The sequence below is a fragment of the Pungitius pungitius genome, chromosome 6, assembly GCF_949316345.1.
Source record: "Pungitius pungitius chromosome 6, fPunPun2.1, whole genome shotgun sequence".
In the NCBI taxonomy this organism is placed as follows: Eukaryota; Metazoa; Chordata; class Actinopteri; order Perciformes; family Gasterosteidae; genus Pungitius; species Pungitius pungitius.
Window position 1 is genome coordinate 20,525,954 of NC_084905.1, and position 12,001 is coordinate 20,537,954.

At 45.9% G+C, this 12,001-nt stretch overlaps 2 protein-coding genes and 1 non-coding gene across 4 annotated transcripts; all 3 read left to right on the forward strand.

The window, feature by feature from the left end:
- The first annotated feature begins 5,831 nt into the window (after positions 1-5,831).
- On the forward strand, positions 5,832-8,594 carry rpl27a (ribosomal protein L27a). Its single transcript, XM_037452320.2, has 5 exons — positions 5,832-5,901; positions 6,560-6,623; positions 6,729-6,804; positions 7,348-7,522; positions 8,422-8,594. The coding sequence occupies exons 1-5, from the start codon at positions 5,899-5,901 to the stop codon at positions 8,548-8,550; spliced, it is 447 nt and encodes a 148-aa protein (XP_037308217.1). The 5' UTR covers positions 5,832-5,898; the 3' UTR covers positions 8,551-8,594.
- LOC119196769 (small nucleolar RNA SNORA3/SNORA45 family) lies at positions 7,026-7,155 on the forward strand. Its single transcript, XR_005114353.1, has one exon. It is a non-coding gene; the product is annotated as a small nucleolar RNA SNORA3/SNORA45 family (small nucleolar RNA).
- An 871-nt stretch (positions 8,595-9,465) lies between the features above and the next one.
- akip1 (A kinase (PRKA) interacting protein 1) lies at positions 9,466-11,327 on the forward strand. 2 transcript variants are annotated; one of them, XM_037452319.2, is made up of 5 exons: positions 9,466-9,779; positions 10,257-10,465; positions 10,560-10,634; positions 10,719-10,847; positions 10,952-11,327. In XM_037452319.2, the coding sequence occupies exons 2-5, from the start codon at positions 10,307-10,309 to the stop codon at positions 11,090-11,092; spliced, it is 504 nt and encodes a 167-aa protein (XP_037308216.2). In that variant the 5' UTR covers positions 9,466-9,779; positions 10,257-10,306; the 3' UTR covers positions 11,093-11,327. The 2 variants fall into 2 exon arrangements, with proteins under 2 accessions (XP_037308216.2, XP_037308215.2); XM_037452318.2 differs by having other exon boundaries at positions 9,472-9,779; positions 10,274-10,465; positions 10,952-11,325.
- The last annotated feature ends 674 nt before the right edge of the window (positions 11,328-12,001 follow it).

Here is a 12,001-nt window from a genome sequence, read left to right on the forward strand (position 1 = left end):
GATGATTGATCAGAAGCGTCGTTTCACAAAGATTCCCAGCAGTCTTCAGACATGCCCACCCATCAAAAATCACACCATGACATGAATAAACCAAACTAAGGGACAATAAAATGCGGGACAAAAAGACGATGGACTAAATAAACTATGGATTCATTTTTAATGTAATTTATTATCTGCTCGGGGGTCAATTTTTCCTTCAGAGCAAGAGAATCGACCTGAAAGAAACCAGCTGGGAGAGAAGTAGCAGGGTTATTTAAAATGGAAAAAAAAGAAAATGCTAAATAACCTTTAAGCTGTAATTTTAAACCTTGGACTGTTTATCCAAAAGTCTAAGATCCAACACGCCACCTGGTGGGAGAACATTGGAAAGAGAAATGAAGAAGAAAACCCAGTAATCCAACGTATTGTAAGTAAGATTGATTTTCTTTTTGTATTCCTACTCAAGCATTTTTAACCTGGTAGTTTTACTTCAGTAAGATCTTTACCAGCCAAATGATAAATATTCACCGTAGCAGGGATGATAAAAGTCCAAGACCGGAGAATGATTTATATTATTTTAAAATACATCCGACTTTAACTTCAAATACAGTAGATACAATGTAAACTTGTGTTTATTTAGCCCGGGCAAAAAAGGACTGCGAGATCAATTGTGTTCATACATTCAGATGAGCAGTTGGAGGGTGCGCAGGTAGACCGGCAGGTGGACCGGCAGGTGGATGGGCAGGTAGATAGGCAGGTGGACCGGCAGGTGGACCAGCAGGTGAACCGGCAGGTGGACCGGCAGGTGGACCGGCAGGTGGACCGGCAGGTCATTGCTGGCATGCCGAAGCAGGAATGCCGGGAGTCCTTTGGCTGTGCGGCTTGTTCTTATTGTTCAAACCAATCAAAGGTAGTACTTCTTCCCACTGAAGACGAATCTCCTCTTCCTGTGGTTCTCCCTCCCCTTCCTGCAGAGCCGGCGGAGGCGAGCGCCGTCGCTCCAGCCCCGGCTGCTCGAGGGGAACGCCAGGTGGGGGAAAACGTCCGTCAGTTGGCTCGCGAAAAACTGATGGAGGCTTCGGCCGGCCTGGGCCACCTCCGAGTCCGGCTGAGGGCAGACAAGAGGACGGATGTGTGACTCACGAAGCTATGCTAATGGATTTAAAACCTCATTTATATTTATAGTCCACCAAGGAGCCCCGTTGACAAGTTTGTCACCTCAACAGCGGGCGACATTTCCTTTTAATTCACCACTCAAAACATGTCCCTGTTTACTTCTATTCTCTGAAACTTGGTGACACATTAAACTAAAGATGGAAAAGATGTTGCATTGAACACGGCGACATCAGCATTGAGCTCAAAGCTGAGCACTGGGCCTCGTAAAAAAAAAAGAAAAAAACTGCCTGGATCTGGTTAGAAAGCTTACACACGTGGAATACGTTTGGGCCACGGTGCAGAAATAGTTCAAATCACGCTTTAGATGATCAGATCAAGGCGGGAAAAAGACGCACTCACGTAGTTGAACGTGGCGCAGTTCTTGAACATCAGCAGCACGTCATCCACAAACTGTTGGGCAGTGAAGTAGTGCAGAGTGTTGCTCTTGTCCAGTTTCCTGCGAATCACCGACAGGTCGATGGGCCTCTTGATGATCTGGTAGTAGTTTCGGGCCTGGAGGACATTCACAGAGATTACGTCATTGTGGTGGAGATAGTTTTCCGTTTTTTTCCCCCAGATTGTTTTGAAATGTGAGTGGAACCTTTTGCGCGGAGAGATTAACAAGCCGATGTTTTCTCTACTTAATGCCGTCATCACCTGCTGTTTGCAATAACCTCTCTGGACGAGAGCTTCTCTTCGCTGTTGATGAACCAACAGTGGTGTCACATGATGGCGTGTAGGATGGAACCCATGTTGACGTTTTTTTTACATACGTTTCTTTAACTTTCTTGAAGATTTGTGTAGGTTTACTGAGATTTATTGGCAGAAAAATAAGAATTTTACTGGGGATTTACTGGCAGAAAAATAACACATGTTTCTGCAGTAGGCCAGAAGAGACTAACCCAACACAGGTTCTGGAGGGAGACTCTTGAATGTGACCTGAAGGCCACCTGAAGTTCTCCTTGTGAGCAGAGGGGTGTTCTGTTGGTAGCAATCAGCAACTAGACTTCACTAAGTCCTCCACACCGCTCCTTTTAAACAAAGTACGCGGCGCAGTTTCTGATGTTTGTGGTGTGGGCGCGTTGGACTGACCAGGGCGCTGACGGGCTCGTGGAACGGCGCGCTGAGCGCGTGGCGGTACAGCAGCAGAGTCAGCTTCTCACACCTCTGTACGGAGGAAACACACACACACACACACACACACACACACACACGCAGAGTCAGCAGCAAACATCTGCTGCACCCACTGGTGGGATGATGTCTGACGTTTGAGACACATTTGGAAAGAAGAATGGAATGGATCGACTGCATAACTTTCTGTACACTTGGTGCATGATGAATGAACCCGTTTCTACTGGTCTCTTTGTGTTGAAACCATGGAAACAGAACAGGAGCGGAACCAACCAATCGCCCCGCAAAGCATCGCGTTGTGGCGTTCCCCCCCCCCCCCCCCCGCGCTTTAAGTTTCTAACTTCGAGTCAACCTGTCGCCACGGCAACGAAACGGACCGTCCAGACGTGTTGCTCACCCTCTGGTCCCGGCTGGACAGCGCGTACGGGGCCCCGACCCCCCCGCAGGAGGGCTCGCTCTCGCAGTCGTAGGTCTCCAGGGGCTCCTGGTCAGCTCTGCACAGCGTACACGCCCAGTCACCTCTGTAGGACACACAAGAGGGGGGTTGGGGGGGGGGGGCGTTACTTCACGGTCTAAACATGGGAGACAATTCACCTTGTGGTGTGTTTTATTTTGTTGGTGTTTTTGGCGCGCTGCGGCCCTCTCACGGCGGGAAGCTGGCGAGCGCAGGTACGTGACAGGCCAGGTGGTAAACTTTGGGGCAGCGGTCGCAGCAGAGCAGATCTCCTCCGTTCCGACACACGGCACAAAAGTCTTCGCTCTCCGCTTCCTCGGATCCGGGTCCGGGTCCAGGTCTGTGGACGGATGAGTCCTCCTCCTCCTCCTCCTCCTCCTCCTCCTTCGGAGAGCGGCAGTCTCTTTCGCATGCGCTGTCGTCCATTTGTACCACCTCGCATTCGATTTCGGCTTCATCCTCCAGCTCCAGGAAGCCGCCGTGATCCGCCACCGGTTCGGGATCCAGCTCGATCACGATGGTCTGCTCCGGATCCGGATCCAGATAAAACGTTGCAGAATCGGCTCTCCCGTCCGGGTCCCAGTCGTCGGAGCCGGAGTCAAACAGGATGTAGGCCTGGTCTGGATTAGAGTCGCAGTCAAAGCCCGAGTCCTGCTCTGGTTCTCCGCAGGGGGAGCCGTCGGGGCAGTACGGTTCGGTCCAGGAGGTCGGCGCCGTCTCTGGTTGGCCACAGTGGTTCTGGGGGGACGCTTCTGCTGCCTCTGAAGGGTCCGCCTGCGCGCCACTGACTCCATTCTGCAGACAAGAGACACGCAGGCGGTCACAAAAAGATCTTAAGCACAAGTCAGGTGCTCGGACCTCGGCCTGCGTACCTGCTCGTTGGGCTCGGCCCGCCCCCGGCCCGGCAGCCGGACCAGAGACACCACGGGTTGCAGAGAGGTCAGGCGAACGGACCGGAGGTTCAGACGCCTCAAGCTCACAACGGGTATGCGGGAGTTACCCAGAATCCTTTGGGCCTCCGGGGGAAACCTGTGGAAATATATATATATATATTTACGAAGGCTTGTTGGACTGGTAAGTAGAATATTAGCTGCCTGGGGGAATAGTCACATGACGAGCTACGGCACCGGCGGTATCGTCCGACGTGGACAACACAACAAAAGTGAAGGCCCACTTCCCTCGTTCTGTGACACACACGCACGCCAGGCTTCTTCAACACAGCGAGTCTACGACGCCAGAAATCACGTCAACACGTTTCCACTCTGTAAGCTGAAGAGGTTCTTCACCTGCTTATCACTGCTAACGAGCTTCCCCCCCCGGTTGGCCTTTTTTTATTACCTTATTCTTTTCAGTAAAGCTGCCACAGCTCTTCCAGGTTGTGGTTTTCCGGATGAAGGCGAGGCGGCTGCCGTCTTCCCGTTGCAGGAAGGCGACTCTTGTTCCATCTCACAGAATCCAGAGCTTTTAACCAAATAGAATAAAAGAAATGCCGCCTTAGTGACTTCTCGTCAAATCAAACAACAAGAACCCTTTGATGGCTCCCTCCCTCCCTCCCTCCTCTTTAACGGTGTGAATTCTCCCCCCCCCCCCCGCCCCCCCGGGCCGTCGTGATGAGCGCGTTCGGCTCGATCGTTGAACCCTCTACGTGTGGAGAGTCTAATGATCGGCTCGGCTCCTCTGCCGTAGTCGTGGGACTCGGGCCGGTCTCCGATGGCGGGGCCTCCGGTGCCAGCCGCCGCTCGGCTGCCCGTGGCAATAGTGCGGCCCTGCCGCCTTTTGGGGGGAGTTGCCATGGCGCCTGTGAGGCAGGTGAGCCATCTCCATGAAGATGGGGGGGCCTCTTGGGGGAGACACAGTTGAAAACAGAAGATGCTGCTGGTTTTGAGATGTCCTCCTGTGTGAGCCCAGCTAAATAATTAAAAGAAACAGAAAACATCCAAAGAAACCGCAGAAGTAGTGTAATTTTGAGATGGATTTAACTTGTGCAAGAAAAATATATATTAAAGTAAACACGTGAAACAGTAATAAACAAAAACATTTTACATATTGAAGGGTAAAGTTGCACTATGATTATTTCTTATGTGAATGTAGGCGAGAACAAAGCGAGGTCTGCTTCAGGAAGACAGGTGAGTGTGCCTGCAGGTGTGAGCTGGGGACCTGAGGGACGACACTTGTATCGAGGGGGGGATCACTTGAGTGGTGACATGAAGTACAGCCATCAGAGACCCGGGTAAAAATAAAAAAAGAGAACAATCCCCTCCAGGTGTGTTGAATTCGAATCCCGTGGTGGCTCCGATTATTTCCTCTTCGTCTGAGGATACAAACATATTTCACGATTCTGACCAATGACCAGCAGGCTGTGAAGTTGACTCAAACTCTGAATGACAGACAACGTGTAAATGTTTCTCTGGTGCATGTTTCTCTTTTGGATAACTTCATCAAGGTTTATTTTTTTGATCTAAATAAGTTATTGCATATAGCCAACATGCATTTGGCTTTCTGGGGGAAAAATTCTGATTAGTAAAAGTACTGATAACACTCTGTAAATTCTTCACAAAAGAAGTCTATTTTTCAGAATATCAGGTGGCATTAGCTGAGCATTTTTTTATCTTTAAGGAGTTGCTGATGACCTTGGGCTACGAATGCTCTGAAAAGTGGTATTGATTCATCCTCTACAATGGAATTCAAATTAATTTTAAATATATATATTTTAAATTGTATTGAAGGTATAATTGTTGAGCAGATAAAACAATTACATACATAAAATGTATATATATAAATAAAGTAATTTTCAGATAGTCAACAACACTGTGTAGCAGTTCTTCGAGTGATTTATAATATTGCTGTATTTCACCTGTGTTTTAAAAATGTCGAGATAATTGTTCTTTCCAAATCCTATATTATTACAGGGGTGAAGGTTTACATAAAATAAGCCTATGAATAAAACGTTTCAATAAATAGTTCATAGTAGTAATAGTAGTAAGAACTCATCTGTATTATTTGATTTCTCTGTACATATAATATCTTCTTATATTATAGTGGGTGTTTTGTGTTGTAATTCCCGTCGTCCACCGCTAAGCGTCGCTGTGGGTTGATTTGCACTCTGTCGCCAGGGAGCCAAATCTCGCACAAAACCGCGTGGTTTGCGAATCCCGTTCCTCTTTCAACTAGCCTCCAAGATGGTAGGTGCCGTCATGAATCCCTCTGCTCCGAAATGCATCTAGATCTATGCCCATCCACGTTGATTCTTACAGCAAACTATCGTCCGGTGGCAGTATATTATCTAGCCGGCACCTACGGTTAATTACAGGGTTGTTTCCCCCGTGTTATAGTAGCATTATGGGATATTGTGAGCAAATTACTGTCGACTCGGCGGCCTGCATCACTCAGCCAGCATATTCGCTCTTATAATCACACGTCGTACCCGCGTACTCTGAATAAATGTTAGAGCCTTAGTCACGGTTTAAAATGCAGAAAGTGACCGGTAAAACATTGTAAATCGTATGCTGTACGTTGTGATGGACCACAGTCGCCCGGTTTATGCAGTTAGCATTAGCTTTCTGTTACTTTAGGCAGCATGTAAGCTGCTAGCTTACCAAGGGACCACGGTTTTGATTTATTCCGTAATAATTAGTAACCGCATGCGAATGCCTGCTTCGGTGTTATGTGATGTCACCGGTTTAAAGTTAACAACAAAAGGCCGAACTAAAATCCAAGTAACGCAAGCAACGATTAGCCTTCTTTGAACGTGCTAGCTAACATTGCGCCACTAGCAATGATCGAAGCACGATTGTTGACGCTCGGTACTTATTCTAACGATACCAAGTGTTTCTGTTACAGCCCACCAAGAAGACCAAGACTAGGAAGCTCCGAGGACACGTCAGCCACGGACATGGTCGCATTGGTAAGTGATGACATGACCTGTATTTTAAAAGTACCTCCAAAGCTTCAGTTTGTCTCAATGTGGGCGCGACACATGTTTTACTTTCAACTCTTCCAACTTCCACAGGCAAACACAGAAAGCATCCTGGAGGTCGTGGTAATGCTGGTGGTATGCATCACCACAGAATCAACTTCGACAAATAGTAAGTGCTGCATAACACGATGAGCTTCTGCTAATTGTGATGGTGACACAATCTGTTGGTAAAGTGAGCCCGTAAATTGCAGCTGTTGGACTGTGTATACTTTCCCCAGAAAACGGATCATTAAGCCAAATAGAAATTGGGTTTTCATCATGTTACTTTGCAGTTTTCCTTTTGCCTCATGTTTCGGTATCTGTTCAGTGGGTGATTTTTTTTCTTTTGCTGTAGAGACTAGAGTCTCACCTTGACATGACTATTGGCTCGGTGTGCTAGAGTACTCTTAGATTGAAGACTGTTCCTATTCACCGACTGGCCTGTTTTGTAGTCCAGTCAACCACATGGTCAGTTACAAACTGCTTGATATCGCTTAAAATAACGGGAAATAATTGAAGAAAGTACTTGTGACGTTTTGCATTCATAACATCTTGCCACCACTGCTCCTAACCTTTCTGACGCAGCTTTCAGCTCATGACCTGGAGTTGCTGTTTATTTCACTCTTTGAAGCGATGACATTTGACCTTTTTTCTTTCCTCCTTGACTCTTTAGCCATCCCGGGTACTTTGGTAAGGTGGGTATGAGACATTACCATCTGAAGAGGAACGCCACCCACTGCCCCACCATCAACCTGGACAAGCTGTGGACGCTGGTGTCCGAGCAGACCAGGCTCAACCACAGCAAGAAGCCCGACGGACCTGCACCCATCATCGATGCTGTGCACGCCGTAAGTACTGACCGATGCCAGAGTCCCAGACGAGTATTTGGTCTCCAGCCCTCATCTCTAAACAGAGTTGGGGCCTGTTTCAGAGTCCATGAGCTGATGTATCCACTAATAGTAGCAAATGCATTAGCATAGATGTTGTTGCTTTTTAAGACTGAAAGTATAGACGTACAAAGTTGTATCTTGTGACAAACGGCTGTGGGGGGGGGGAACAGGTCTTGGTCTTAGTGGCAGGTCGCCCACTCATTGGCGCTTTTTGTTTACCAACCGATGTGCTTAAAAAAACTGCATCCTGAAAGTCGATTGATTGGGGTATGGCTGTTACCTATTCGAAATAGGGTCTTTGGTGTATTTGAGACATGGTTGAAAGATAACATTTTAAAATTAAGATTTGGGGTTGCAATCTGGATACAAATGATTATTTCACTGGTCCCATTTTTGATAAACATATTTAGTACCTCCCTCTGTATTGGATAAACTGATCTCATCTGATGTGTACAGTATTAAGTTAACTTTTTTCCTAGTCAGAACTCATAATTTTATACTATTAAATAATTCAATAAATTCAACCATGCTTAGACCATGAGCTTTGATACTATAGTGACAAACTTTCTGTCCTTACTTAAATGTGTTGCTAGTTATAATACAATGAATAATAACATGACAGTAGTAGATAAGGTAATATCTCATCTACTGATTCAGAAATTCCTAACTGTACTTTGTATATAGTCTCTCATATGTGTTCATTAAGTGGGATTAATTTGCCGCTGTGGGATAATGGTGGTGGATCCATAATATGATGGGCTTATTGTCCATTTAGGGAAATGGGTAGAGCCGAATTGTCATGTAAAAAGTTCACATATGGTTATCGGGTTGCACTAATATTGTTTTGTTATTTGCAGGGCTACTACAAAGTCCTGGGCAAAGGCAAGCTGCCCAAACAGCCTGTGATCGTCAAGGCAAAGTTCTTCAGCCGACGGGCTGAGGAGAAGATCAAGGCAGTGGGAGGAGCCTGTGTGCTGATGGCATAATGTTCCTGTCAGTGTTTTTGCAAAAATAAACTGTATAAATGGAACTACATAATTGTCATGTCTAATTTAAATACTTAAAATATGACAGTTGTGATTTGTGCTGTGTTTGAATCTTGAGCTTAAAAGTCACGTGTTGCATGTTGAATTAAGTGCAAATTTGTTAATTAACATATTTCCAGAATTGCAGTGTGCTCCGAATGTATTTCTTATCCAGCAGTGCTAGACTCAACCTGCTGGGGTTAACAGTAAAAGCCTTAACTCAAAATGTATAAAATTAAGCCAGCCAGCGAAATCTAATGGTTCTCCTCTGAAGAATATTTCAGACCCGGAGAACATTTTCGAGTCTTTAAGCTTAATTACAATTGGCTAAGTGATAAACTTGCAATCCTAAAGTAGAGGAAATCAAGACTGTCAACCAAAACGGCATTTAAAAATACCAGAAACTCATTTTAGTGACTTCTAACAAGTTACAACTAAGCAGTTCTTACAGAAAGTGTATTTATAAATCCAACATGGGTGACTAATGTCAGGGAAGTTTTTTTAATTTTTTTAAATTTGTGTATTTATATTTTTAAAGTGACCTCTGGCTACATCAGGGCCCAATTCCAATACCCCCCCCCTCTCCTAAACCTGAAGTTACCTGACCTCACCTGGTTAGTGGTTGAGTGTGACTGAAGCCTTTAGATGGTTGAAATATGAATGGGACAGCACTTTCCTGCCACATGTCAAACTTCACGTCAAAAAACATGATATACAATTGTGGGGATTTATACTTTTTATACTTATTGCAGGCTCATAAGATGAGGATAATGTTATTGTTTATACTATGGTTTTGTCATTATTGCGGTTACAAGATGTTTTAAGTGAATATTGTCTTTTTTATCTTTCATGTTTTAAATGTATGCATTTTAATATGACAGTCTGATCCCACTGTGCAGTCTTTGTTTACGTTTTCAGCCCGTTTCGAAGGATCCGACGGAATGGCGCAGACGAGTCGCAGCCGCTGTGACGCGGTCGGTCGATGAGTGATGACGTAGGCTCTAGTGGATACGGCAGCCGCTTGATCGGAACACCGCTGAAGAAAGGTTAAGTTGCAAGGCGGGGTTTCCTGTCCCGTCACTTGAAGACACCACCGCCTTCATGAACATTATCGTGACATGCAGCAAGCTGAGAGCTTGTGACGATGTGTTTTTCCCCTGTGACCTGCTGATGGTCAGTGCGTTTCACAGGTAAACACACACACACACACAAACTCTCTCTTCGCCCGGTGGTTTGGTGACGCTGTGATAATTGGAACGTGTAATTGTTTGACTCGGTGTTCTAATTAGACGAATCGCCACGACTGTTTTCTTTTTTTTAGAAGGGGAAGTAACGTAAGTAACCACTTAAAGTAAAACCCGAGCCGCTTTATGGGTGGTGTGAGTTGCGTTAATCTTCACGCATGCGCTGTTTTCCTGTCAAGTATACTTAGTTATTTTTCGTTGATCTCCAAACTTTCTGTAAATCGATGGACAGTTCTAAATGTTCATTTCATATCCCCCAGCCTTCAAAATTCATGTTAATTCTGTTTGATACCAAAGAAGACAGCAAATATTCAATATAATGTTATGAAGACTGGTATCAAATAAGCTGGAAAGACCAGTAGATTTCTGCTACAACTGAACTCAATGTGTGTACTGTGCGGTTCAGAAGGGTAAAGAAAGCAGCCTGTTCCTGCCCTCAGGTGAAGGACCCCTGAGTTTAACTGGACCTCCTCATGGCTAATCAAGCCTGGCTGGAGTCCTCTCTGCGTCGCTCTGCCAGTTTGGGACAGGAAGTGCTGCAGCGGGCCTCCAGGCGCAGTGTGGACTGGACGAGCACCGGAGTGTCCCGGACCCCCACTACGACCGACGAAGACGCACGGATGCCCGCCAAGGTGCCCCTGCGTGCTTTCCCTTACGTCCACCCCTGTCGTTTGGGCCTCAAAGATAATTCTGTGTCTCACTTCCATCGCATTTGACATTTTGCAGAGACCCCACACAGAGCTCGACGATGTCTTTGCAGCCCTTGCAGGCCTCATGGCACAGACGACGCATCAGTGCAAGGTCGGCGACCGTTTGCCTGCCCCTCAGCGCTTTCAGCCCTCGACCCCCGAGCAGTAAAACGTGACCGGTTCCCTTTGTCTGCAGAGGCTTTATGAGTCCGGCTGTGGCTCCGAGCCCTCCGACGCCGAGAGGAGCCACGTGTCCAGGTTCCACTCGCGGCCGTCTGTTGGGACGACGTCAGCCAGAAAACACCCAAAGGTTCCCCGCTGCAAGGTAAGAAGCATCCGCCCCCTTTTTGAAAACACTATTTTTATTCAAGAGATATTTTGGTGCTTATGGATTTGCTGATTTCTTGGAGCCAATGTCTTTCTCTGCAGGGTCGTGCGTCGGGTGAAGATTTCGTCATTGAGGTTTCGCCGGGGACGTACGCCGTCACTGCCATCGTTCCGGAGTTACAGCAGACTCAGCTGGTCAAGGTCGGAGATGGAGAGAGCATCTACCTGACCTTTGATCTCTGACCCCTGACCTGACCACTCAATACTTAAACCAACCAAAGCTTGTGCGTTTTTTGTGTGTTTATTGCCTGGTTTTGCACAGATTTAACATTTTATTTTGCTAATAATGTTTTTATTTGCATCTATATTTTAATTTATTTTACACGTTACTTTATCTCGTGTCCAACAACATCATGACTTTTTAACTTGTACTTCAACTGCATCAGTGTAGAAAAATAAAGTTTTATTTTTTATCAAATTCATGAATCTCTACCTTTTTTTTTCTAAACAATATTTTTACTTAAATCAGCTAAGGGGGGGGGGGGGGCACAAACTGTCTGTACTTGTATGTAAATGTTGGACGTGTCACAGCAGACTCTTCGTGTCCCGGAGGTCTTGGCCCTTCATGCGGGGGGGGGGGGCGAGCTGCAGACCCTCCCCGCTCTGGAGGCCCGTGAACGTCTTCTACCTGCAGGACTCAGGTGGTCCGCCCCAGAGGTTTCCTGCAGTGTTTGACCGGGGCCACAAGAGAGAGCTGTTGTTCTAATGAATGTTTCCTCCTCTTATGGAAAATGTTGTCCCTCTCTGAGACCAATGCACAAGGTCAAATCCAGATTTCAGAAAATCAATTCACACTTTTTCAGCAAAATTTTGACATTTTTTTTTCCAAAAGGTTCAGTTCACAACTTTCAAGAGGAGCTATCAAGTGATTTAATTTGGATCAGTAGTTGACAATTGTTTTGGACAATAAAGATACCGCGGAAAGAATCATTTGACAAACCCTTTTTCTTACACTTCTATAAATAGTAAATATATATGTATATATATAGTTAGAAGTTAAACTGTCAATTATTTCTGAATCAACAGTTCATAATTGATGTTAATAGTTTTTTATCTGTTTTTTTGCGGCGCTATAATGTTTTAAGTTGGTCG